The following is a 27,781-nucleotide window of genomic DNA, read 5'->3' as shown; positions in this document are numbered from 1 at the left end:
ACCGCGGTTCGATCGCGTCCGCAATGTTACTTTGTGCCAGGAAGGGCTCTCGAAGTGAACCAAAGCGATGCTATTCGGACATGGAAGAGATACAGGAACTGTCGATGACATGCCTCCCTCACACCGCCCAAGGGCTACTACTGCAGTGGATGACCGCTACCTATGGATTATGACTCGGAGGAATCCTGAAAGCAACGCCACCATGTTGAATAATGTTTATCGTGCAGTCACAAGACGGCGTGTTGCGTCTCAAAATGTGCGCAATAGGTCGCATGATGCGCAACGTTACTCCCGACATCTATGGCAAGGTCAATCTTTGCAACCACGATACCATGCAGCTCGGTACAGATGGGCCCAACAATATGCCGAATGGACTACTCAAGACTGGCATCATGGACTCTTCACCGATGGGTGTCGCATATGCCTTCAACCAGACAATCGTCGGAAAAGTGTTTGGAGGCAACCCGGTCAGGCTGAACGCCTTAGACACACTGTCCAGCGACTGCAGCTAGGTGGAGCTGCCCTGCTGTATTGGGGTGGCATTATGTGGGGCCGACGTACGCCGCTGGTGGTCATGGAAAGCGCCTTAACGGCTGTACGTGAATGTCCTCCTTCGACCGATAGTGCAATAGTGCAACCATATCGGCAGCATATTGGCGAGGCATTCGTCTTCATAGACGACAATTCGCACCCCCCCCCCCCCCCCCCCTCGTGCACATCATGTGAACCTTCAGGATATCGACTAGAGTGGCCAGTATGTTCTCCAGACATCGGACATGCCTGGGATAGATTGAAAAGGGCTGTTTATGGACGACGTGACCCACCAATCACTTTGAGGGATCTACGCCGAATCGCCGTTGAGGAGCGGGACCATCTGGACAAACAGTGCCTTCTTGAACTTTTGGATAGTATACCACGACGAATACAGGCATGCATCAATGCAAGAGCACGTCCCACTGGGTATCGAAGGTACTGGCGTTTACAGCAATCTGGACCACCACCTCCGAAGGTCTCGCTGTATGGTAGTACAATATGCAGTGTGTGGTTTTTATGAGCAATAAAAAGGGCGGAAGTGATGTTTATGTTGATCTCCATTCCAATTTTCTTTACAGGTTCCGGAACTCTCGGAACCCAGGTGTGGCAAAACCTTTTTTGATGTGTGTAGAATGGGATAGGAGGAATATCCGTTCCTTGTATACACATAGTATGCAGTCGTCAACAATACTGCTCTTAAGTCACCGGCACAGTGCCAAAAACAACTGTTTCAAATTTATTTTACTCTTCAAAACTTTTGAACTATTACTTTACTTAGGTGATGCTGTCTTTAGTGAAGTATTTTACCATAATGAATGAACCGTATAAAACAAGTATGATGTTTTTCATTCTAACAATGCACAATTTCCAATCTTTTATTTCAGTTAAATCCGCAGCACACCGTTCCAACATTAGATGACAATGGTTTCATTTTGTGGGAAAGGTAAGTCAATATTCAAATCTCTTCCGTTTTTCACACTGCAAAATGGCAGCTTATGAAAGCACCTTACCAAGGCCACAAAATACACACATATGAACAAAACTATCCGCACACACTTGCGTAATGAGGAATTGATCGCAAAACGTCACGGAAGGCGTACCGGCATGAAAGGTGCATTGTGTTGTCAGCAGAGAAGCAGTGATAGCAGAATAGGTAGACCAGCAAAACTCAGTGACTTCGAACGTGTTCTAGTCATTCGATGTCACCAAATTAACAAATACATCTGAGATATTTCTGACCTTCTAAGAGTGCCCAAGTTAGCCGCTGGTGGTGCGGTTGGGAAGTGGAAACGCAAAGGAACAGCAACAACTTAAGCAAAACGAGGCAGACCTTTCGTAATGATGGACAGGAACCGTCTTGCTTTGCTGTGGGTGGCTGTAAAAATCGCATGAAATAGCGGACGGAATCACTGGTGAGTTCCAGCCAGCAGTCCAGCCGGCACAATGACTGGAGTGACGAATCGTGCTGTGCCCAGCGATAGTCCGAAGGAAGGGTTTGGGTTGGCTGATGCCTGAATATTCTCACCTACCATCACGTGCTGTGAAATCAGTAAAGTACGGTGAAGGTGGTGTTATGTTAAAGATTTTTTTTTTCGTTGTTATGGTGTGATCCCCGTATTGCGTTTACGAAATAATAACTGGAAACGATATGAACACATTTTAAAGCATTGTGTACTACATATAGTAGAGGAGCCGATGATTTTTTGAGCATGACAATGCAATCTGTCATAAAGCAACATCAATGAAACAGTGGTTTGTGAACGATAGCATTTATGAAATGGGCTAACCTGCTCAGAGTCCCGATCTGAACTCTACGGAACACTTCCGGGATGAGTTAAAAGTTTGCCTTTCAAAATTATCTGCTTGGCCTGAGTGCCAAATCGTCTATAGTGCCTTGAATTTAAAGTGGTTACTAGCCCTAATATCTAAGAGAAAACTGCGCAACTGTGTTTTAATTATTGAACTCTAGAAGGAATATAGACTTTGCTAAACACATTAAGTAATTTTTTGTCACAATTTACAGGAGGTTAAATATTTCAGGACGAAGGGAAAACGTGCTTGCATGCGCATTAGGGCCAAGTATAACAAGTTGAGTATGCGCAAAATGAACAGTTTATCTAAAAGATGGAGCGTATGCCTGTTAACTACATTTACATGGAAGACGCATTAAAACGCTACTCCTATGGTTCCATACCAACGAACGATAACAATACTGCTCTTAAGTCGCTGACAGAGTAACAAAAGACGCATTAAAACACTACTCCTATGGTTCCATACCAACCAACGATAACAATACTGCTCTTAAGTCGCTGGCAGAGTAACAAAAGACGCATTAAAACACTACTCCTATGGTCGATACCAACCAACGATAACAATACTGCTCTTAAGTCGCTGGCAGAGTAACAAAAGACGCATTAAAACACTACTCCTATGGTTCCATACCAACGAACGATAACAATACTGCTCTCAAGTCGCTGGCAGAGTAACAAGAGACACATTAAAACACTACTCCTATGGTTCCATACCAACCAACGATAACAATACTGCTCTTAAGTCGCTGGCAGAGTAACAAAAACAGATGTGTCAAATTTATTCTACTCTTCCAACCTTTTAAACTATTGCTTTACTTACGTGATTTGTCAGGAAATGATTGTTTGCATAAAGGAAACGCAACAGGGACGTGTACTCTTACACAAAGATTCGAAATCAAAGTTCACCATTTTCCAGTAATAAGTGATTCATCAAAGCCACCTCATGACTCACAGTTAACATAATCATAAAAACTGACTGGGCACATGATACGTGAAGCGCATCATGACCGGCTGAACATCGAATTCAATTCTACCTGAATTTTCAATAAACAGTACTGAATTCACCACTTGCGAAAATACAGCGCTGCTCCCAACGACGGTATTACACGATTATAGAGAAACCTAACTCGAAATTGAACTAATTTCCATCCAAAAATCACTATTCACTCGACAATGTAGCAGCACTACAACTGGCTTCATCCATGTCGAATTAAGTCCTTCTCAAATCTAAACTGCCTCGTCTCTGCTTACTCTGACCGTCCCCACCTTCTTGTTGCCCAAAGTTGAACTTACTTATGTTTGGACGAAGTTAGTAATTTGGGCGGCTGGCCACATTTTCACAGCACTTGCCACACTGAGATAGTGACACACTACATCGAGTCACAGAGACAGACGAATTTAAATAACCAGTTCTGTTAATAATAAAAATATTCATCTTTTTTGTTGCTCTGCTTTTTCGAATGTTGATGGCTGGTTGTTCTCTTACCACCTATGGTTCACCTTTCTATAACTGTCTAGAGGATGATCGCGCTACTACTTCAATAACAATGTAAAATCTGGTAGACTTTCTGGAAAATTAGGCATATATTTTCAACCATTTCACTTCACAATACAAATCAATAAAACACACATAACTCGTTAGCATCTTCGCACTTTATAGCCGTACAATCAACTGGCCAAAAGAACAAAAATTTTCTCTATCAACATGTAGCAAGGAAATTACTATCATATATAGATCTATTTATGTAGAGTAATCTTTGGGACATACATTTCATAGATAATAAAAATTAACTGTCTATCTTTTGTGAGAAGCCCGTAATCATCATTGTAATTATATTAAGATTTTACAAACGTTGACATTCAAACATTTTCGTATAGCTTCGTTGTAGTAGTGAATTTTTGGTTTTTACATCTTCACCAAGGTATCGTTCACTTCATAGTAGATTTATCTCACTATGTTGTTGTTGTTGTTGTGGTCTTCAGTCCTCAGACTGGTTTGATGCAGCTCTCCATGATACTCTATCCTGTGCAAGCTTCTTCATCTCCCAGTACTTACTGCAACCTACATCCTTCTGAATCTGCTTAGTGTATTCATCTCTTGGTCTCCCTCTACGATTTTTACCCTCCACGCTGCCCTCCAATGCTAAATTTGTGATCCCTTGATGCATCAAAACATGTCCTACCAACCGCTCCCTACTTTTTGTCAAGTTGTGCCACAAACTCCTCTTCTCCCCAATTCTATTCAATACCTCCTCATTAGTTATGTGATCTACCCATTTAATCTTCAGCATTCTTCTGTAGCACCACATTTCGAAAGCTTCTATTCTCTTCTTGTCCAAACTAGTTATCGTCCAAGTTTCACTTCCATACATGGCTACACTCCATACAAATACATTCAGAAACGACTTCCTGACATTTAAATCTATACTCGATGTTAACAAATTTCTCTTCTTCAGAAACGCTTTCCTTGCCATTGCCAGTCTACATTTTATATCCTCTCTACTTCGACCATCATCAGTTATTTTACTCCCCAAATAGCAAAACTCCTTTACTACTTTAAGTGTCTCATTTCCTAATCTAATTCCCTCACCATCACCCGATTTAATTTGACTACATTCCGTTATCCTCGTTTTGCTTTTGTTGACATTCATCTTATATCCTCCTTTCAACACTGTCCATTCCGTTCAACTGCTCTTCGTAGTCTTTTGCTGTCTCTGACAGAATTACAATGTCATCGGCGAACCTCAAAGTTTTTATTTCTTCTCCGTGAATTTTAATACCTACTCCAAATTTTTCTTTTGTTTCCTTTACTGCTTGCTCAATATACAGATTGAATAACATCGGGGAGAGGCTACAACCCTGTCTCACTCCGTTCCCAACCACTGCTTCCCTTTCATGCCCCTCGACTCTTATAACTGCCATCTGGTTTCTGTAAAAATTGTAAATAGCCTTACGCTCCCTGTATTTTACCCTGCCACCTTTAGAATTTGAAAGAGAGTATTCCAGTCAACATTGTCAATAGCTTTCTCTAAGTCTACAAATGCTAGAAACGTAGGTTTGCCTTTTCTTTATCTTTCTTCTAAGATAAGTCGTAAGGTTAGTATTGCCTCACGTGTTCCAACATTTCTGCGGAATCCAAACTGATCTTCCCCAAGATCCGCTTCTACCAGTTTTTCCATTCGTCTGTAAAGAATTCGCGTTAGTATTTTGCAGCTGTGACTTAATAAACTGATATTTATTTTCACATCTGTCGACACCTGCTTTCTTTGGGATGGATTTATTATATTCTTCTTAAAGTCTGAGGGTATTTCGCCTGTCTCATAAATCTTGCTCACCAGATGGTAGAGTTTTGTCATGACTGGCTCTCCCAAGGCCGTCAGTAGTTCTAATGGAATGTTGTCTACTCCCGGGGCCTTGTTTCGACTCAGGTCTTTCAGTGCTCTGTCAAACTCTTCCCGCAGTATCGTATCTCTCATTTCGTCTTCATCTGCATCCTCTTCCATTTCCAGTACATCGCCCTTGTATAAACCTTCTATATACTCCTTCCACCTTTCGCCTTCCCTTCTTTGCTTAGAACTGGGTTTCCATCTGAGCTCTTGATATTCATACAAGTGGTTCTCTTTTCTCCAAAGGTCTCTTTAATTTTCCTGTAGGCAATATCTATCTTATCCCTAGTGAGATAAGCCTCTACATCCTTACATTTGTCCTCTAGTCATCCCTGCTTAGCCATTTTGCACTTCCTGTCGATCTCATTTTTGAGACGTTTGTATTCCTTTTTGCCTGCTTCATTTAGTGCATTTTTATATTTTCTCCTTTCATCAATTAAATTCAATATTTCTTCTGTTACCCACGGATTTCTATTAGCCCTCGTCTTTTTACCTACTTTATCTTCTGCTGCCTTCACTACTTCATCCCTCAGAGGTACCCATTCTTCTTCTACTGTATTTCTTTCCTCCATTCCTGTCAATTGTTCCCTTATGCTCTCCCTGAAACTCTCTACAACCCTTGGTTCTTTCAGTTTATCCAGGTCCCATCTCCTTAAATTAGCACCTTTTTATAGTTTCTTCAGTTTTAATCTACAGTTCATAACCAATAGATTGTGGTCAGAGTCCACATCTGCCCCTGGAAATGTCTTACAATTTAAAATCTGATTCCTAAATCTCTGTCTTACCATTATATAATCTATCTGATATCTTTTAGTATCTCCAGGATTCTTCCATGTATACAACCTTCTTTTATGATTCTTGAACCAAGCATTAGCTATGATTAAATTATGCTCTGTGCAAAATTGTACCAGACGGCTTCCTCTTTCATTTCTTCCCACCAATCCATATTCACCTACTATGTTTCCTTCTCTCCCTTTTCCTACTGACGAATACCAGTCACCCATAACTATTAAATTTTCGTCTCCCTTCACTACCTGAATAATTTCTTTTATCTCATCATAGATTTCCTCAATTTCTTCGTCATCTGCAGAGCTAGTTGGCATATAAACTTGTACTACTGTAGTAGGCGTGGGCTTTGTGTCTATCTTGGCCACAATAATGCGTTCACTATGCTGTTTGTAGTAGCTTACCCTCACTCCTATTTTTTTATTCATTATTAAACCTACTCCTGCATTACCCCTATTTGATTTTGTATTTATAACCCTGTATTCACATGACCAAAAGTCTTGTTCTTCCTGCCACCAAACTTCACTAATTCCCACTATATCTACCTTTAACCTATCCATTTCCCTTTTTAAATTTTCTAACCTACCTGCCCGATTAAGGGATCTGACATTCCACGCTCCGATCCGTAGAACGCCAGTTTTCTTTCTCCTGGTAACGACGTCGTCTTGGGTAGTCCCCGCCCGGAGATCCGAATGGGGGACTATTTTACCTCCGGAATATTTTACGCAAAAGGACGACATCATCATTTAATCATACAGTAAAGCTGCATGCCCTCGGGAAAGATTACAGCTGTAGTTTCCCCTTGCTTTCAGCCGTTCGCAGTACCAGCACAGCAAGGCCGTTTTGGTTAATGTTACAAGGCCACATCAGTCAATCATACAGACTGTTGCCCCTGCAACTACTGAAAAGGCTGCTGCCCCTCTTCAGGAACCACACGTTTGTCTGGCCTCTCAACAGATACCCCTCCGTTGTGGTTGCACCTACGGTACGGCCATCTGTATCGCTGAGGCACGCAAGCCTCCCCACCAACGGCAAGGTCCGCGGTTCATGGGGGGGGGGGGGGGGGGGGAATCTCACTATAACCAGTTTTATTACAATACGGAGCGCAACGATCCTAGTTGGGAATGGACTGACCAATCACCAAGCTACTTTTTTTTCATTTCAAAAGAGCAGGGGTTCTTCCAATTACAAATCAGGAAACGAAATACCTGGTCCTTTCTGCCGAAAACTGCACGTCTTTGCAACGCGCGGCAGTTTGTGGCGACATGTTGCGAGAATGTTTCGCCATCGGAGCTGGCTTCAAAATAACACACAACTGTCTTCCCATGCTGTTACTGCAAAGCTAAACCAAGAACTTCCACCTGAATATCACTAATTGCACGCATTTGCAAATACACTCAAATTCAATCAAAATGAGCGACAGGAGGTTATACGTACATGTTGCACTTGCTGTTAAACCTAATCAAGATGAGAAGCGAGACTCACAATTCAGATTTCCAATATGACCTGCCTCCCTGACATGGAATACACGAGTATGAAAAATATGAGCAAATGTAGGCAGAGAATAGATACTCTGCCGAAACTGATAAAGCAAACCAACGAAAATAATATGAGGAACGGATTGATAAGACCTTTCATACACGCTGACTTCAAGCTCCAGCGACCCTCTGTTATTTCAGCTCTTGAGGAAGAATGGGCTGCCATTCTACCCAGACCTTCAGATATCTCAGTGGAAGTTCCCCCAGAGACTTCAGGCTGTCATGAAGGTGAAGGACAGACACACCCCATTTTAATCTCCACTTATACTTGGCCGGCTACTTTTGATCAGATAGCGTATATTTTGTCTCATATTACTGCATTTCTATTATCTCTATTCCTTTGGCAAAAAATAGTGACATTATGTGTGACTGAAAATTAGGAAGAATGTAATGCTTTAGTGTTTGTCTGACCACTAAGGAACGAACCTACAAAATCAAGGATTGTGGTGCAGTGGTTAATCAATTGTATCCATATTCGCGAGCAGTGGCCTTAAATACTTGACCAGCTTTCGTTATTAAGGATTTTACCGATTTTCACTGCGTCAGTTCCGGCATAGGCCGCTATGGTTCCTTAAAGAGACTGCAGATGCATCCTTTCTCCGGTATTTGCCAACTGAGCCACTACTTTGTCTCTAATGATTTCGTCGTCAGGGAGATGTCAGACACAATTCTATGGCGAAACAGATTTTTGAGGAGTAGATTACTGGGCAGGGCACCGGACTAACGGGTTTAGGAAGAGACTTTGTGTCAGGTTGTGATCGTATTGAAGCACCAACGTATTCTATAAAACTGAACAGGAAGGAAGCAAAAAAATTTTCTCACAGGCACAAGCAAGCATAAAACTTATTTAAAGCATTCTCTTCAGGCAGTCGTTAATACAGCAAATGTCTTTCACAAAATGCACAACATAAAGCTGTTTTTCGTTCTCTTAATTTCCTACCGGCTTCGATTGTAAACCATCATCTTGTACATGTGTCATAGTAGTTGGAGCATGAGACACAAATGCAACTACAATCATAAGAATATATGATGTTAACGTAGGTAAACAAAAGATAAGACGGGATACCTCGACAGCCGGTATGTGACTATCCTCACATGTGTGAACTGATTCCTCATGCCTATAATCTCAAGTAGTGTGTTCCCTTCATATATTTCTACTTTATCAAGTATGTCTTCAGTAAACAGTTATCAGCGTTTTCTATCCGTTAATTTCTATTAATACAATGAAGTACTACTCAACCTTATTGCTTTTAACAGATTGACGTAAGTTATAGCTTAAAATGTAGTTCTCCATATCATTTCACCTTGTGAATTTTCTATAACCTTTTCATCTCAATTTCGTTTCACCTCGTGAATTTCCTTAAACTTATCATGTTACTGCTATTTATTTTCACTCAACTGGAATGGCCACGAGGGTTTATGTACTTTACAGCTTTGATTTTGTTCTACAAATGGCTCTGAACACTATGAGACCTAACTTCTGAGGTCATCAGTCACCTAAACTCAGAACTAATTAAACCTAACTAACCTAACGACATCACACTCATCCATGCCCGAGGCAGGATTTGAACCTGCGACCGGAGCGGTCGCTCGGCTCCAGACTGTATAGCCTAGAACCGCACGGCCACTCCGGCCGGCTTTGTTCTACATTCGCAGACCTTGGACGCAATGGCATTCGCCCTCCTCCAGTGTTGGCCATACGACCGAGTTAGAACCCAGAGCACTTGTAAATGAAAATGTGCTTGAGCACCGTCATGCATGAACGACATGTTCAGGCTTTGGTTCAGTGGGACATCATCATCAACATCTGAACGTACAGTCCGCAGTAACCGCATGTACTGCTGTCCGGTTAGTCTCTGTGGTAGGGAAGTGTGGTCCAGTTATGCTGTTCCAGAGTAGTCCGGTTCAGAAGTTCAAAAAAATGGTTCAAATGGCTCTGAGCACTAAGGGAGTTAACATCTGAGATCATCAATCTCCTAGACCTTAGAACTACTGTAATATAACTACCAGCCGGAGTGGCCGAGTGGTTCTTGGCACTACAGTCTTGAACCGCGCGACCGCTACGGTCACAGGTTCGAATCCTGCCTCGGGCATCAATGTGATGTCCTTAGGTTAGTTAGGTTTAAGTAGTTCTAAGTTCCCGGGGACTGATGACCTCAGAAGTCCCATAGTATTCAGAGCCACTTGAACCATTTTTTAAATGTAACTAACCTAAGGACATCACACACATACATGCCAGAGACAGGATTCGTACCTGCGACCGTAGCGGTAGCGCGGTTCCAGAATGAAGCGCCTAGAACCGCTCAGCCACACCGGCGGCCAAGACGTTCAACAATCAACGCTATGTCGTGATACGTGTGCTGCATTAGGACTGACATCGGCCCGAATGTAAACTCAGCCTCACCCGTGAACAGAATGCTACTTACAAACAGGGAATTCAGGGTACACTGTTGTTGCAGTCTTTGGCAGAATTCTCTCCATGAGGGAAATCTGTATTGTTGAGGGATTGCACTCGCTGGAGATCATATACATAGAGTACTTGCCGATGTAAAACCCGCCACACTCTTGTGACGCCCTTGGATAGCAGTCCTTCTTTTCGAAGTACTAGAACGTTCGTGTACAATGCACACCTTTTCCTCAACATCGGCTGCAAATGTTCAAATGTGTGTTTGAATTCCTAAGGGAGCAAATTGCTTAGGTCATCGGTCCCTACACTACTTAATCTAACTTATGCTAAGAACAACTCACACACCCATGCCCCAGGGAGGACTCGAACCTCCGGCGGGAAGTGCCGCGCAGTCCGTGACATGGCTCCTTAACATCGGGTGTTAAGGATGTGGGTCGACCTTCTGGTACTGGTGTGCGAAAACTCTAGGTTTCTCTAACGCATTGACATGGTCGGCTAAATGTACACCTGTCGGGCTGTCTGCGGAGAAAAAAGCTTCTTCATGCGATCGTGCAGCCTCAAGGGCACTGCCATTCGCTTTGCCATACATGAAGTGCAAGTCGTAACTGATTGTGAGGCCGCTACGGCACAGTGCACGGAGGGGGAAAGGGTAGTAGTTGCGCAGGCGTAAACTAACAGATAGTCGATCCAAAACCTTGAGATACCAACGTAAACACGGCGGTATCCAGGGGCGTTTACATGTGGCTCCCAACTGTAATTAATGCAATACCTCGGTAACGGTTGATCTGTGGACCGTGTGTATTGGAGCTTTGTCAATGAGTGTGCCAGTAGCTGTATTCCTATGTTTCCATATTCGTAATACGAGGGCTGTCCAGAAAGTAAGTTACGACCGGTCGCGAAATGGAAAGACTATGAAAACCCGATAAAGCTTTGCAAAGATGTGTTGGGCAGTGTCTCTAGTATAACTCTAGCTAGAATTATGTCGCTCTTTTCATTCCTGAGCTCTTAGTGAGCGCGTAAAGATGTTATAGAAAATAGTGTCTCCCGCCAAGTACGAGGGCCTGGTGATAATTTTCCCCTAACGCTATGCAACCAACATTACATAATTGTCGTGCGGTTTCTTCTTCAATACAATTCTCAGCCTCATTCTGCAGGGGCAATGAAGATGCGTCTGCATTGTTTCAATTGGAAATGTTTGGTTACCCACAATACAGCCCGTAATTGTCCCCCACTGAGTTTCATCTCTGCTCAAACGAACCACTGGCTATGAAGACAACATTTTGGCACAGACAACGAGCTTTAGGCCACCATAGAGAATTGGCGGAAAGCACTGGAGGCTGCCTTTTATGATGAGGGTATTGGAAAGTTGGTACAACGCTACGACGAATGTCTGAGTCAGAACGGCGACTACGTAGAGAAGTAACTGAAAGGTGTAGCTAACTGTTACAAATGAAATATTTCTGATTTTCACTGTGATTCTCATTTCGCGATCAATCGTAACTTACTTTCTGGACACCCCTCGTATGTAAAGTGTTTTTGTTCGAGTCTCGTAATTACGTCTTGTCATTTATGTTTTATTTTTGTGACTGTAGTCACGTTTGCGATTCACGTTCAAGTTACGATGGCACAGCTACCAGATGATGATTTGTGGGCAATAAAAGAACCAAATACAGCTTTGTATTATGAATTTTGTGTAACTTATTGAAGAACTTATTCTTTGTTGTACAATTGAGCCGCAAGAGTATGGAAAGAAGTTTCAGCAGCATTGCATTCTGTACCTCTTCCCTGCTTTCAGCGGCGCCATACTGTGCTACCTGACCGACCAGTATGCGAAAGATGACTCTCTATACCCGAGGGACCCGAAGCGCAGAGCCGTTGTCGACCAGCTGCTCTACTTTGACAGCGCAACTCTGCAGCAGCGTATTAACCAGTATTTCGTAAGTACTACAAATACAAATACCAGCCATACCCCGTCGGTCCGAAAAGTTTAGAGACTGAATTAACAAAAATCAGAGAAGTGTTTTAATGCTTAATGTTTCTTCTTAATCTACCCAACTTGAGCTATGTTCAGGTAACCATAAGAAACAGAAAAGCCCTGTTTTGAGGTGTTGTTCAATCCCTACGTCACATTGGTTTAAATGTCGGTATGTCGTCAAAGTGTTGATCCTTCAATCCAATTTTTGCATATTGTTGTTTTAGGGTAGGTTCACTTCGATAACACCAAGTCTTGTGATGATTTCTTCCAGAAAAGAAATTGCTCGCATTTTGCATTTGTCGGGTTGCAGCACGCATCCACCCATCGTTGTTTTTGTTCGACAGCCAACAAGTTTGCATACAATCTTCGTACAAACTTTTCTCTTCTTCAGAACATTCTGGAGGACGTCCTGAACACTTGATGTGGACTTGTAATTGTAACATAACGTCATGCATAATGAATGAGACCTCACTGCAAATCAATAGGAGCGCTGCACAATTACTGTACTACCTGATAAGCCAATGTCTTGATTTGACATACACTACTTCCCATTAAAATTGCTACACCAAGAAGAAATGAAGATGATCAACGGGGATTCATTGCACAAATATACTAGAACTGACATGTGATTACATTTTCACGCAATTTGGGTGCATAGATCCTGAGAAATCAGTACCCGGAACAACCACCTCTGGCTCTAATAACGGCCTTGATACGCCTGGGATTTGAGTCAAACAGAGCTTGGATGGCGTGTACAGGTAAGCTGCCCATGCAGCTTCAACACGATACCACAGTTGATCAAGAGTAGTGACGTGTGTATTGTGACGTGCCAGTTGCTCGGTCACCATTGACAAGAAGTTTTCAGTTGGTGAGAGATCTGGAGAATGTGCTGGCCAGGGCAGCAGTCGAACATTTTCTGTATCCAGAAAGGCCCGTACAGGACCTGCAACAAGCGGTCGTGCATAACCCTGCTGAAATATAGGGTTTCGCAGGGATCGAATGAAGGGTAGAGCCACGTGTCGTAACACATATGAAATGTAACGTCCACTGTTCAAAGTGCCGTCAATGCGAACAAGAGGTGACCGAGAGGTGTAACCAATGGCACACCATACCATCACGCCGAGTGATACGCCATTATGGCGATGACGAATACACGCTTACAACGTGCGTTCACCAAACACGGACGCGACCATCATGATGCTGTAAACAAAACCCGGATCCATCCGAAAAAATGACGTTTTGCCATTCGTGCAAACAGGTTCGTCGTTGTGTACACCACCGCAGGCGCTCCTGTCTGTGATGCAGCGTCAAGGGTCACCGCAGCCATGGTCACCGAACTGATAGTCCAAGCTGCTGCAAACGTCATCGAACTGTTCCTGCAGAAGGTTGTTGTCTTGGAAACGTCCCCATCTGTTTACTCAGGGATCGAGAAGTGGCTGCACGATCCGTTACAGTCATGCCGATAAGATGCCTGTCATATCGACCGCTAGTGATACGAGGCTGTTGGGATCCAGCACGGCGTTCCGTATTACCCTCCTCAAACCACCGATTCCATATTCTACTAACAGTTATTGGATCTCGACCAACGCGAGCAGCAATTTCGCGATACGATAAACCGCAATCGCGATAGGTTACAATCCGACCTTTATCAAAGTCGGAAACGTGATGGTACGCATTTCTCCTCCTTACACGAGACATCACAACAACGTTTCACCAGGCAACGCCGGTCAACTGTTGTTTGTGTATGAGAAATCGGTTGGAAACTTTCCTCCTGTCAGCATGTTGTAGGTGTCCGCCACCGGCGCCAACCTTGTGTGAATCCTCTGAAAAGCTAATTATTTGCATATCACGGCATCTTCTTCCTGTCGGTTCAATTTCGCGTCTGTGGCACGTCATCTTCGTGGTGTAGCAATTTTAATGGCAGTAGTTATTTCGTATAAAGCTCATTATCAGATTGTCTTGGACATCTTGGTGACCAGATGTACAAAGACAGTGTATAACGAACAAAGTTGTCATGGAAGACTGGGTCAAATTTGTTTCTTACATACAGTCCTTATATACCTGATCACCAAGATGTTCATGATTATCTGATGATGAGTTCTACCTGAAACGTGCCAAATAAAGTCATTGGTTTATCAGCTGGTGGCTTCTTATTTAATGACCAATATTGTAGTTGTACAGTACTGTGAATTGATCTGTGGCAGTGCGGTCACAGGGCGCCTTGCCACGGTTCACGCGGCTCCCCCGTCGGAGGTTCGAGTCCTCCATCGGGCATGGGTGCGTGTGTTGTCCTAAGCCTAAGTTAGTTTAAGTTAGATTAAGTAGTGTGTAAGCCTATGGACCGATGACCTCAGCAGGTTGGTCCCGTATGAACTTACCACAACCATTTGATTTATAGATGTCGTTCCATTGCGATTTGTGACATAACAAAGTTAATACATTAAGGCCGCACGTCCAGTACTCAACGTCATCTCTTCACAACTCGCTGGTCAAATATGCATCTGTTGTCTGCAGTTGTCTGTTCAAGCTGACACCATAGTTATTGTGCTGTCGTAGCTTATACGCCAGGTATAAGACCCGTTTCTTTTTGTACGGGCGATGTGCCGCTTTAGTGAGACGCAATTACTGGCTTGTTAGTACTTTTAAATCATATATTTCAGTGTAAGGTCAGTCAAATGGTATCGACTTATTACCAGGCAGTCATCAGATGACCTGTTTAAAAATCGAGAAAAAAGAGGTATTAAAATAGTCGTAAGCAAAACTATAGATCAAATTAAGTTCCGTAAGTGACAAAATGTTCTGTCCAGCATAACAGTAAAAACTGCTCCATTTAGTATGTCTTTCTAAGGTCGCCGTGTGTTATGGGGTGGTAAATACTCATACTAATGAATCAGGAACACAAAATATGTGCTGAAAAGGTTCAAAAAAATCTGCAGGAAATGATCGATCTCAGCTTCTGATAATAAACGCATTGCCTCAGCAGCACGACAGCACTGGGTTTCGCAACCAACTTCAGACAATGCATGCAATTCCACATTTGCAGCCACTTCAGTATCAGAGACGGTTTCACAACATTCATGAATTGCTTCTTCAAGACCAGGCTAACCGTCTACTTCACCTGTTATATCTCTACTAGACTTTTCACCCACTGGACCGCTTGACACTGTGTCACCCAGACTGAAACTTCAGAAATAGTAGCTACACTATCCGCAACAGTGTCCTCCAAATTATAATCTTCTGCGGGCTCTTCTGCGATCACTTTCCAGCAATTACTCACACCACTAACCATAACTTCATCTGCCATGGAACTATGCCATCTCTATAAACTCTTATAGACCTAAAAACATATTTACAATTATAGGTGTAGTCCTACTAACTACTGTATAAGAACCAACTATAAATGAGTAACTAATGTACGTATAACATTCAACTGTGTGCTTAAACTGTTTTTGTTGTGTTACACATTTTCAGTAATCGTCCTACACGTGCACTGCCAGAGGAAATAGTTTGTGTTTTCTCAGTAGCTAACATTTTCGAGAAGATTTATGAAACAATGCCATCGGCAGTGCTCATTCTTCATTAGGAGAAGCGTTTCACAGGATCTGATGAGTAAAATTGCATGTAACTATGAACTGAACTCACGACATGTAAGGATCGGAAGAAAAGTAGCTGAGGTAGTCAGGTCCAAAACTGAACATGTCCATGTTAAGGTAAACAGAGAAAAACGGAAAAAGACTACTGTGTCACTTCATAATGAAATTAGAAATCTATAAAAAACAAATTAAATGCAGAAAATTATTTCAAACAAATATGTGGTAGGTACTAGTAAATACCTTATTTTCATAATTAATAGTAATTTTTAACGGAAATGCTGACTTTTGGAAAGTAATAGAGGACACGTTTAGTTCTGAAACCAACAAACATGGACATAACGAGTTTTGCAACGGATAAAATATGAAGGATTCTGGAAATCATGAAATGTTTATAAGAATTATGAGATGTATTCCCATTTTTAATATAAATACAGAGTAGTTACATGAATTGTATTATAATTGTATTATATATATTTTTCAGTCACTTGTCTCTTAATGCACTAAAGGCAGAAACTGATCCTAGAGACAGAAACTGCTTCTCAGAGTACAATCAGGAAACGGTTAAAATTTAAGATACTTAGGTGCAATATTTTGCACTATTAAAAGTATGTATTTATGTATTTCACAAATATGTATTTCATGGGTGACACTGTAATTTAAGAGAAGTGGAATCAAAAGAAGTAGCTTTCTAGAATTAAATTCAGATGGGTTCTAACTGCCCATATGAAATACTTTGGGCTGTTAGTGAACCATCCATTTAGGATGTATCTGTTATTATTGAAAATTAATTGTAATTTGAAACATAATCTGAAACAAACAAGCACTTCTTTCTTTAACAAAATTTCAAAAATGTTCGACAGCATGGTTACCAACGTGGTGTACTTTGCGTCATTGATATATCATTCATACGATACAAATATATTCTGTGGCCGAAAATAGCTTAAAAATTACGATTTAAGGCGTAGAAAACTTTGTTTCATTGAAGAACGCGGTTAAATAAAATCTTTTCAATCATTGGTCCTGTTGTCGTTAAGTTAAGCTTGCAAGACTCTGGCAATTCTTTGAAAAAGTAATAAATGGATTTATGTGCTACTCAGTGCCGAAGTGCTTGTAAAGCAGGCTCAAAACCTCTTTGATTTTTGAAGATTTAGATACAAAACCCAAAGGTAAAGGTTCAACAACCACCTGCTTAATGCTTCTGTCTTTTCTGCAAACACCCATTAGCACTCCAAGATCTGTAATATAGCTTGTTTCACCTTGGATTGTTGTTAATTTGCTTCTGCGGATAAAGAATCTTTTTATGGGAACGAACTTGAAGCGGCAGTTTGCTAGATGTTTCATTATGTCAGTCACTGCCTTTTTTACAGTTAAGAAATCCAACTAGATGGATGATTCATCAAATTCCTGAAATACTTGTATGTCTATGTACTCTTGGAGATTCAGAATTCTTTCTGTCGGCGAATATCTTCTCGATACGACAAAAAACACGATCTGGGGCATATAAGAGTGGCCAGCGACTGGAAAAATTACGACTTTTTTAATTGGACTGATACTTCAGTTGCCAGTCACTTGCTTAGCACACCCGTCATGAGTTCATTTTTGTTTTGACCATCCCATCCATCAGCATAAAGGCGTATACGCATCAATGGAGGGAATAATGTATTTCTTAATTTATGATGCACACTGGAAGATATTATATTGGAACTTTTGAAACCCTAATTTTCTTTCCGGCAATACTCTGACAAGCCAGAAAATTGTGACCAGTGCCTACTGCGACGTTCGATGCTGCCTGGTGGCATAGGGGCACGTGACGCGGTAGCAAAAGTGTGTAAGCGGAGAGGACGCGGACAGATATGAGCTGCAGATGAGGAAATCCATTCCGATAAGCGAAGGACAGATTATTATTACGCAGAGCCTGTGAACGAATATCTCGAAAACGGCATATCTGGTCGAATATACACGCGCAGATGTAATGAGCATCTACGGAAAGAGGAAGGACAGTGAAGCTGTCACTAGGCGCTAAAAAGAAAACGGTTAGACGTCCACGGCTCTTCACAGAACGTGGAGTTCGAGGGCTTGTCTGCACTGTAAAGTAGGATGGATGGCGATCTGTGGCATCACTGCTGAAAGACCTCAATGCTTGCGCGTTTCGGAGCACACCGCTCGTCGTATATTTTTGAACATGGAGCTCCGCAGTAGACCACCCCTCTGTGTTCACATGTTGACCCAAAGACATCGCAAATTACGATTGCAGTGGGCACGGGACCATCGGAATTCGACCGTCGATCAATGGAAACGTGTCGGCTCTTCGGTTGAATCACATTTTTCTACACTTTGCCAATGATCGGCTCCACAAACGTAGTCATCGAGGTGAACGGCGGCTCGAAACGTGCATGGGACGTGGGATAGTAATCGAAGACACAGTGACAGCTGCGAACCACCTACATTCCTTCATGCCGACGGCGTTGTCAACTTTCAGCAGTATAACTATCCATGTCTCGGAGCCAGAACCGTGCTACAGAGGTTTGAAGAGCATTATAGTGAGTCACGTTGATGTCTCGGCGACGAAATTCGCCTGATGTAAACTCTACGGAACCCAAGTGTGTCGCTATCGGGTGCCATTACCGCGTACATCAATCAGATTACATGACCCGCGGTATATTTCTTATGCCACCTACCTCCAGAAACCTACCAGCAAACTGTTGGATTCCTGATATGCAGAATCAGTTATGTATTTCGTTACAAAGACGGACAAACAAGCTATTAAGCAGGTTGTCATAATGTTTTGCATGATCAGTTTATAAAAATGTGTTTTCCTTAGACTGCTTTCGCTTATAAGTTCCTACTCAAATAGTGAAGTCAAAAAAATAGGGTTGGCGGCTATATACGCCGCCTGATCCTCTAGTTTAGGTAGTAACATTCTTTTCGCAGTAAAGAGACACAGTAATTTCTAGCTCATTCTGTATTGTCAGTAGTTTGAAAAATGCCATCGCACGCAGTTTGTGATAAACAAATTCACTGAGCAAGTTATCTTTCAAAGCAACATTCTCCGCTATTTTGGCTCTTCTAATGCGTTCTTGCAACTCAGAATATTTTTAGCATTTGTCTATAGGAGGCCTCCTGAAACTTACACAATACCTAGTTCTAAAATGTTATAAAAGAAACCGTATTCCACTTTCATTTCAGGAATATGTGCTGCATTGTAGATCTTACATAACTTTTTAGTGGCCAGTTCAGTTGGCACGTACTGGCACTTTGAATGATCACGAGAGTAATGTGACTCAGTGGGTGTCAGAGACTGAGTGAATTTCCTTACAACATCTGTTCGTTTCACACAATTTTTGAAGGGGTATCTGCCCCTCTTCTCGCTTGTGGTGATAACCTGTTCTTCATTGATCTCTACCAAGCATTTGAGCCCTAAAATAACGAAAGTTTCAATATCATTCTTACCTTGTTAGTTTTGATTTTTCTTCCACGTAGGGATATCTCATTTCCTTTTCCTACTGTGTTCTAGTTCAGTGGCAGTAATAATAATTTCAAAAACCCTAAAATGGCTCCTTCCCCTTTTATTTGACTATGCATGATTACAGTTACTGCGCTCAATAATGGTGCATGCTTTCAACTGGGAAAAAACCCATTACATAATCGTTTATACTGGTTGTTCCTAGATACTTATTTATGCGGTTATAAACATCATTAATAAAACTGCGGCATGCTGTTAAATAAAGACAGCTCCTTTTTAGTCTTCTCAGAGTTAAAAAATGTGATGAGTTATTTAACTGTATGTAATACGACAGTTTGTGGGTGTTTTTGTTTAGTGCATTGTAACAAACATAACAGGTAGACATTTTTTTGAGGAACTTAAAAATTCACGTTAGGCATACAAAGTTTCGGAACACAAGAGAAAGAGGACGTACAAAGTCTTAGAACAGAGTGCAGATTTCAACTCTTAATATCCACGGCACAAGAAAAGTTACGGACGTAACTGTTTTACTATGTTGCAAAGAATGTTGCGAATATTCTGGAACATGTGAAATCTCTATTTTAGATTCTTTTTTTTTACATGCGTTTTGGAATTGACCGTCTCAGCTGTAAAGATGCCTCCAAATGGCTTCCGTATGGACTTTTTACTTTATAATGTAAAATAATGTAATTGTTAATTGAACTTCGCGTCGTTTATACCAGAAGAATAAATCCACAGCTGACAAATGCTAGCTGAACACAGACTAGCTCTATAGACGAGAGCCTCAAAGGCCATCGGTAAATATTCATACCAGCACTCACCTGTTCCCCGACATCTGAAACTTTCCGACGTAGCAACATAGAAATGGTATTCATGCTTATCAGAGAAAATATTGTGAATTTATTAATACCAACATATCCGATTGTTTGTAGTAAATAAAGTAACAAATAAGGTAGATCAGTGGTATCTATAATTATCAATGTCACTTAAAAGGTTAAAACTGCGGGATCTATCACCAGCAACTATAAACTTCTGTTTTTGGTATAAAATTTATGTACCCCAACAAAATTAATAGTGTTATTTATTCTACAGGTACGATGCGGCAGACGTTTGCAATAATCAATTATAAATAGTTTGGGTTTTGTGTAGTGTTACATGCAACAACAGTCTTGTAAACCGTGTGTTTCTACTACACTAATCTGACAAAGTAACCAATGTTCTTTTGTCACTTTAAGACAGAACAACAAATCTAAATATCGTGCTAAATGAAGCAATAACAAATATTAAATTGAAACTATCTGTTATTGAATTGTGAAATATTTTTATATTCCTGCACAATGTTTGACACAGACACTTTTTCCTGTAGGGTTCCTTCCTACAATGTCCAGTCACATTAATATGATTACCTGTCAAAAGCCGGAATAACCACCTTTCGAGAGTGAGACGTGCAGAAAGAGAGTCAGTGACGTTCTGGTAGGCACCGACAGGGATGTGGAGCCATGCCAACTGAAGTGCATTGGCCAACTGTGCTACGTTTCTCAGTTAAGATCCATGGTGCGAACAGAATGACCAAGGTCGTCAAAAGATTTCAGACCGGGCTTCAATCCGAGGGGTATTGTGGCCAGGAGAGTACAGTAAACTCATCCTGGAGCTCTTCGAACCACGCTCATATACTGCCACCTGTGCGACATGTAGCATTGTCCTGTCGCTTAATGCCACTGTGCTGTGGAAATATAAACTGCATGGATTGACTCGGTCCCCAAGGTTAGATGCATACTTTTGATGATCCACTGTGCCTTCCAGAATGACAAGATTGCTCAGCCCTTTCACACCGTACACTCCAAAGGCCATCTCTCTGATGGAGCATAAAGCGTGATTCATCTGGAAAGGCCACGCGTCACCACGCAGTGGACGCCCAGTTGTGTTATTGCCGTGCAAATTCCAGCCTTCGTCACCGATGAACAGCAGTCGGCATGGGTTCATGGACCAGGCACCGGCTGTGGAGGCCCAAACGCAGTAACGTTCGCTGAACGTTCATCGGGGCGGTCAGTTACCCAACAGTTGGACCAAAAACCAATGGTCATGCCATTGTGGACATCAGATAACTCGCACCGTTTCCACTTTACACAAAGACCGAACTGCTTTCCGCGTCCCCCAGATACGCTTTATATACTCCCCAGCTGCTACTGCTGCCATCTGCCGTCTGTGAGTGGTTATGACTTTGACGTCGAACTTAGGCGCTGGTCACATTAATGAGTCTGGACCATCTAGAAATAACAATAAATTTCGTTACAGCATGATTTACAATTATAAGATCGCAGGATTAAATATTAATCACTCCCTCAAAAAAGTTTCAGGGAGAGCATAAGGGAACAATTGTCAGGAATGGGGAAAGAAATACAGTAGAAGAAGAATGCGTATCTCTGAGGGATGAAGTAGTGAAGGGAGCAGAGGATCAAGTAGGTAAAAAGACGAGGGCTAGTAGAAATCCTTGTGTAACAGAAGATATACTGACTTTAATTGACGAATGGACAAAATATAAAAATGCAGTAAATGAAGCAGGCAGAAAGGAATACAAACGTCTCAAAAATGAGATCAACAGGAAGTTCAAAATGGCTAAGCAGGAATGGCTAGAGGATAAATGTAAGGATGTAGAGGCTTATCTCACTAGGGGTAAGATAGATACTGCCTATAGGAAAATTAAAGAGACCTTTGAAGGAAAGAGACCCACTTGTATGAATATCAAGAGTTCAGATGGAAACCCGGTTCTAAGCGAAGAAGGGAAAGCAGAAAGATGGAAGGAGTATATAGAGGATCTATACAAGGGCAATGTACTTGAGGACAACATCATGGAAATGGAATAGGATGTAGATGAAGATGAAATGGGAGATATGATACTGCGTGAAGAGTTTGACAGAGCACTGAAAGACCTGAGTCGAAACAAGGCCCTAGGAGTGGACAACATTGGATTAGAACTACTGTCGGCCTTGGGAGACCCAGTCCTGAAAATTACCGAACTATCAGTTTAATAACAGGGCTGCAAAATACTAAAGCGAATTCTTTACAGACGAATGGAAAAACTGGTAGAAGCCGACCTCAGAGAAGATCAGTTTGGATTCCGTAGAAATTTTGGAACACGTGAAGCAATACTGACCCTACGACTTATCTCAGAAGCCAGATTAAGAAAAGGCAAACATACGTTTCTAGCATTTGTATACTTACAGAAAGCTTTTGACAATGTTCACTGAAATACTCTCTTTCAAATTCTAAAGGTGGCAGGGGTAAAATACAGGGAGCGAAAGGCTATTTACAATTTGTGTAGAAACCAGATGGCAGTTATAAGAGTCAAGGGGCATGAAAGGGAACCAGTGGTTGGGAAGGGGGTGAGACAGGGTTGTAGCCTCTCGCCGATGTTATTCAATATGTATATTGAGCAAGCAATAAAGGAAACAAAAGAAAAATTCGGAGTAGGTATTAAAATCCATGGAGTAGAAATAAAAACTTTGAGGTTTGCCAATGACATTGTAATTCTGTCAGAGACAGCAAAGGACTTGGAAGAGCAGTTGAACGGAATGGACACTTTCTTCAAAGGAAGATATAAGATGAACATCAACAAAAGTAAGACGAGGATAATGGAATGTAGTCGAATTAAGTCGGGTGATGCTGAGGGAATTAGATTAGAAAATGAGACACTTAAAGTAGTAAAGGGATTTTGCAATTTGGGGAGGAAAATAACTGATGATGGTCGAAGTGGAGAGGATATAAAATGTAGACTGACAATGGCAAGTAAAGCGTATCTGAAGAAGAGAAATTCTTTAACATCGAGTATAGATTTAAGTGTCAGGAAGTCGTTTCTGAAAGTATTTGTATGGAGTGTAGCTATGTGTGGAAGTGAAACATGGACGATAAATAGTTTGGACAAGAAGAGAATAGAAGCTTTCGAAATGTGGTGCTGCAGAAGAATGCTGAAGATTAGATGGGTAGATCACATAACTAATGAGGAGGTATTGAATAGAATTGGGGAGAAGAGGAGTTTGTGGCACAACTTGACAAGAAGAAGGGACCGGTTGGTAGGACATGTTCTGAGGCATCAAGGGATCACAAATTTAGCATTGGAGGGCAACGTGGAGGGTAAAAATCGTAGAGGGAGATCAATAGATGAATACACTAAGCAGACTCAGAACGATGTAGCTTGCAGTAAGTACTGGGAGTTGAAGAAGCTTGCACAGGATAGAGTAGCGTGGAGAGCTGCATCAAAGCAGTCTCAGAACTGAAGACCATCACAACAACAACAACAACAACAACAATCCTTAAAAGACCACAATGAACGCTTAAAGCTTTGTAGAGGATGTGTACACCGCTGACATAACTCATGGCAGTGAAGTGATGTTTTTGTCAGTTGTACAGATCCGGCACAGGTAACTCAGATGATATGGAGATGTGACAGGAAGATAGAAAAGAGCTAAGTGTTTGGACATTCCCCTGCCAATAACTTGATTGATGTTGCCCTATTTGTTGGTTTATCAGCGTACACCGTCAAAGATGTCTGCCACTTTTCGTGTACCACTCACAACAATGTGGACCAGAGTAAGAACAATCGTCGTAAAAAGAGCCTAACCGAGAGAAACTGATCACAAGAATCGCCCCTTGTCAGAGACAATAGGTTGCAGCCCCACCAGGAATTGCTGCAGTCCATGAATGCAGATAGGTCCATCCCACCGAGTTTCCAGTGGACATTTGGAGCAGGCACATCGAAGCACAACGGCACATAAATCTGCACGTCCTCAGTGGGCAGTGGCTGGCTGGTGACGTGTGGTGTCGTCCGACGAGCTCCTATTTTGCCACTATTCGAGGGTTTGAGTGCACTGACTGCTCAATGAAGGTTTCAAACTGCGGTGTTTAAAGAGTGTAGTTTTGGCCAGATGGCCAGAGACGGTTCTGTGTTGGCTTTTTTTAATTTTTGTAAAGGGTAATCGTAGCAAGACTTGGACCCATTCATTCAGATTACCGTGAACAAGAACCGGCATATTTTGCTCAACATTCACGGTGGCCAAGTGTTACACTTTCTTCCACATCTCCACGATGAGTGTGCTGTGGATGGACAATCCCACCTTCCAAGATGACTACACCCGAGCTCACGCGGCTTCTCGCATACATTTCTAGTTTGACGAACACTTCGGTGTCCTGATGCACCTCGACTGGACAGCTGAATCCCCCCCCTCCCCCCCCCCCCCCCCGTAATCCCTTTGAAATGTCTGGGAGTATTTGTAACGGCGGCTTGAACACACCAATCAGCATCCCCATATTTTGATAACTCTACGGATATAATAAACAACAAGTGGCTTCAGTGGGATATGGCATACCTCAAAAACTTAGGGACTCTCTTCCTCGCCGAATTGAGGCCATTATATATTTCATTAACATGTTTGTATTTGGTCGCTTTCTCGTGTGTTTCTTCCGTACAAATGCTGCAATTGATTTTAAACGAAATTCCTGATGAGCTAGATACTTGAAACTTTCGGCATACCACAGGACTCGAGAACGGTGCAATATTAACTTGCTTTGTTGTCTGATATGTGGCGGGGGGTACTTTCTTTACCACTGTCACTTCCTGATGAGCTGTTAACTCTAGACTTTCAGCATAGCTCACGACTGGATGAAAATGCAGTATTTACTCACTTTCTTGTCTAGTGTGTGACGGAGGGTACTCTGTGTGCCACTACTTTTTGCCCTTTTCCTGTTACACTTGCGAATGTTTTGTGGTAAGAACGGTTGCTGGTAAGTCCCCGTGTGATCTCGATTGTCCATAATTTTTACCTTCGAGGTCTTTTCGTGCAATAAACATAGGAGGAAGCAACATATTGGTTGACTTAGGTGAAGAGCAACAGAAATAATTCTGAAATTTGCCCCACGTTTCTGTTGTAATCTCATCAAAATGTATGAAATCGATTGAAAAATTTTACACACACAATACGAAACAACAGAAAAGAATTATTCAAATATTTTTTGTAATGTAACATGTTTTCAGAACGGACTAAAAAGACTAAAATAATTTCTCCTAGCCCCATATACATTCCTAACGCCATTCAGATAGTCCTCAAAATTCGTAATTGTGAATTTTGGATGGCTATGAAAATATTGCAGAATTTATAACGAAAAACATGGGGCGCATGCAATACATAATTGATTAATGAATGGTTCATCTCCTTACTATTATCAATTGCAAGCACCCCACGTTTTTCTACAAGTATTTTAATAGCGATTAAATATTCACAAGCATAAATTTTCGGAACTATCTGTACGTAGTTAAAAATCTCTATGGGACTAGGAGAAATTATTTTACACTTTTTAGCCCGTTTTAAAAATGTGCCATATTAAAAAGATTTTTATTTAAATAATTGTTATCCCCTAAGTTTATTTTACGACACGAGCTCTGCTGTCTAATAGAAACAAGAATGTTTTATTCAGTATGGTCATTTTCAAACGACTGTATAACTACAAATTCATTAAGGTTAACGAAGGCTAAGAGTAAACATTGGTGCTTTGTCCTAGAACATCATTCGAAAGATATTAGAGACTACAGCAAAGAAATACCGTTATACACAATCGTGGATCACAACAGCGACAGGGTGGATTTCATAGAAGCTAATCAGTCGTAAAAGACAAGGTGAGCAACTTGTAACTTTTTTTACATTATTCAAACTTGACAGCTACCAGCCACGTACAGGCGATACTAGAAGAATCATTCGAATGAATTATTTGTTTTGATTTCTAACAATGCCATATAAAGTTTCAGGCCACAAGATATGAGTTCATTGTAAGTGTTCTTAATACACTACTGGCTATTAAAATTGCTACACTAAGAAGAAATGCAGATGATAAACGGGTATTCATTGGACAAATATATTATACTAGAACTGAGATGTGATTACATTTTCACGCAATTTGGGGGCATAGACCCTGAGAAATCAGTGCCCAAACAAGCACCTCTGGCTGTAATAATGGCCTTGATAAGCCTGGGCATTGAGTCGAACAGAGCCTGGATGGCGTGTACAGGTACACATGCCCATGCAGCTTCAACACGATACCACAGTTCACCAAGAGTAGTGACTGGCGTATTGTGAAGAGCAAGTTGCTCGGCCACCATTGACCAGACGTATACAATTGGTGAGAGATCTGGAGAATGTGCTGGCCAGGACAGCAGTCGAACATTTTCTGTATCCAGAAAGGCCCGTACAGGACCTACAACATGCGGTCGTGCATTATCCTGCTGAAATGTAGGATTTTTCAGGGATCGAATGAAGGGTAGAGCCACGGGTTGTAACACATCTGAAATGTAATGTCCACTGTTCAAAGTGCCGTCAACGCGAACAAGAGGTGACGGAGACGTGTAACCAATGGCACCCCATACCATCACGCCAGGTGATACGCCAGTATGGCGATGACAAATACACGCTTCCAATGTGTGTTCACTGCGAAGTTGCTAAACACGGATGCGACCATCATGATGCTGTAAACAGATCGTGGATTCAACCGAAAAAATGACGTTTGGCCATTCATGCACCCACGTTCGTCGTTGAGTACACCATCGCAGGCGCTCCTGTCTGTGATACAGCGTCAAGGGTAACCGCAGCCATGGTCTCCGAGCTGATAGTCCATGCTGCTATAAACGTCGTCGAAATGTTCGTTCGGATGTTTGTTGTCTTGCAAACGTCCCCATCTGTTGACTCAGTGATAGAGACTTGGCTGCACGATCCGTTACAGCATTGCGGATACGATGTCTGTCATCTCGACTGCTAGTGATATCAGGCCCTGGATCCAGCACGGCTTTCCGTATTACCCTCCTGAACCCACCGATTCCATATTCTGCTAACAGTCGTTGGGTCTCGACCAACGCGAGCAGCAATGTCGCGATACGATAAACCGCAATCGCGATAGACTACAATCCGACCTTTATCAAAGTCGGAAGAAGAATGGTACGCACTTCTCCTCCTTACACGAGACATCACAACGAAGTTTCACCAGGCAACTCCAGTCAACTGCTCTTTGTGTATGAGAAATCAGTTGGAAACTTTCCTCACGTCAGCACGTTGTAGGTGTCGCCACGGGTGCCAACCTTGTGTGAATGCTCTGAAAAGCTAAACATTTGCATATAACAGCTTCTTCTTACTCTCGGTTAAATTTCGCGTCTGTAGTACGTCACCTTCGTGGTGTAGAAATTTTAATGGCCATTAGTGTAGTATTTGTTAAAGGAAAGGTGTAATACAGTATTGGTACAAACGAACATT

General features: G+C 41.9%; 1 protein-coding gene across 1 annotated transcript in view; it reads left to right on the top strand.

Moving 5' to 3' along the window:
- The window catches only part of LOC126336736 (glutathione S-transferase D7-like), a 94,292-nt gene that overhangs the window by 31,471 nt on the left and 35,040 nt on the right, over positions 1–27,781 (top strand). Inside the window, exons 3-4 of the mRNA XM_050000732.1 lie at positions 1,419–1,477; positions 12,258–12,399. Coding sequence (XP_049856689.1) covers positions 1,419–1,477; positions 12,258–12,399 — 201 coding nt within the window. The remainder of the gene's footprint in view (positions 1–1,418; positions 1,478–12,257; positions 12,400–27,781) is intronic.

Source organism: Schistocerca gregaria, chromosome 2, assembly GCF_023897955.1.
Source record: "Schistocerca gregaria isolate iqSchGreg1 chromosome 2, iqSchGreg1.2, whole genome shotgun sequence".
NCBI classification, from domain to species: domain Eukaryota; kingdom Metazoa; phylum Arthropoda; class Insecta; order Orthoptera; family Acrididae; genus Schistocerca; species Schistocerca gregaria.
The sequence above is the reverse complement of the archived record's forward strand: the minus strand, read 5'-3'. Positions and strand labels throughout refer to the sequence as shown.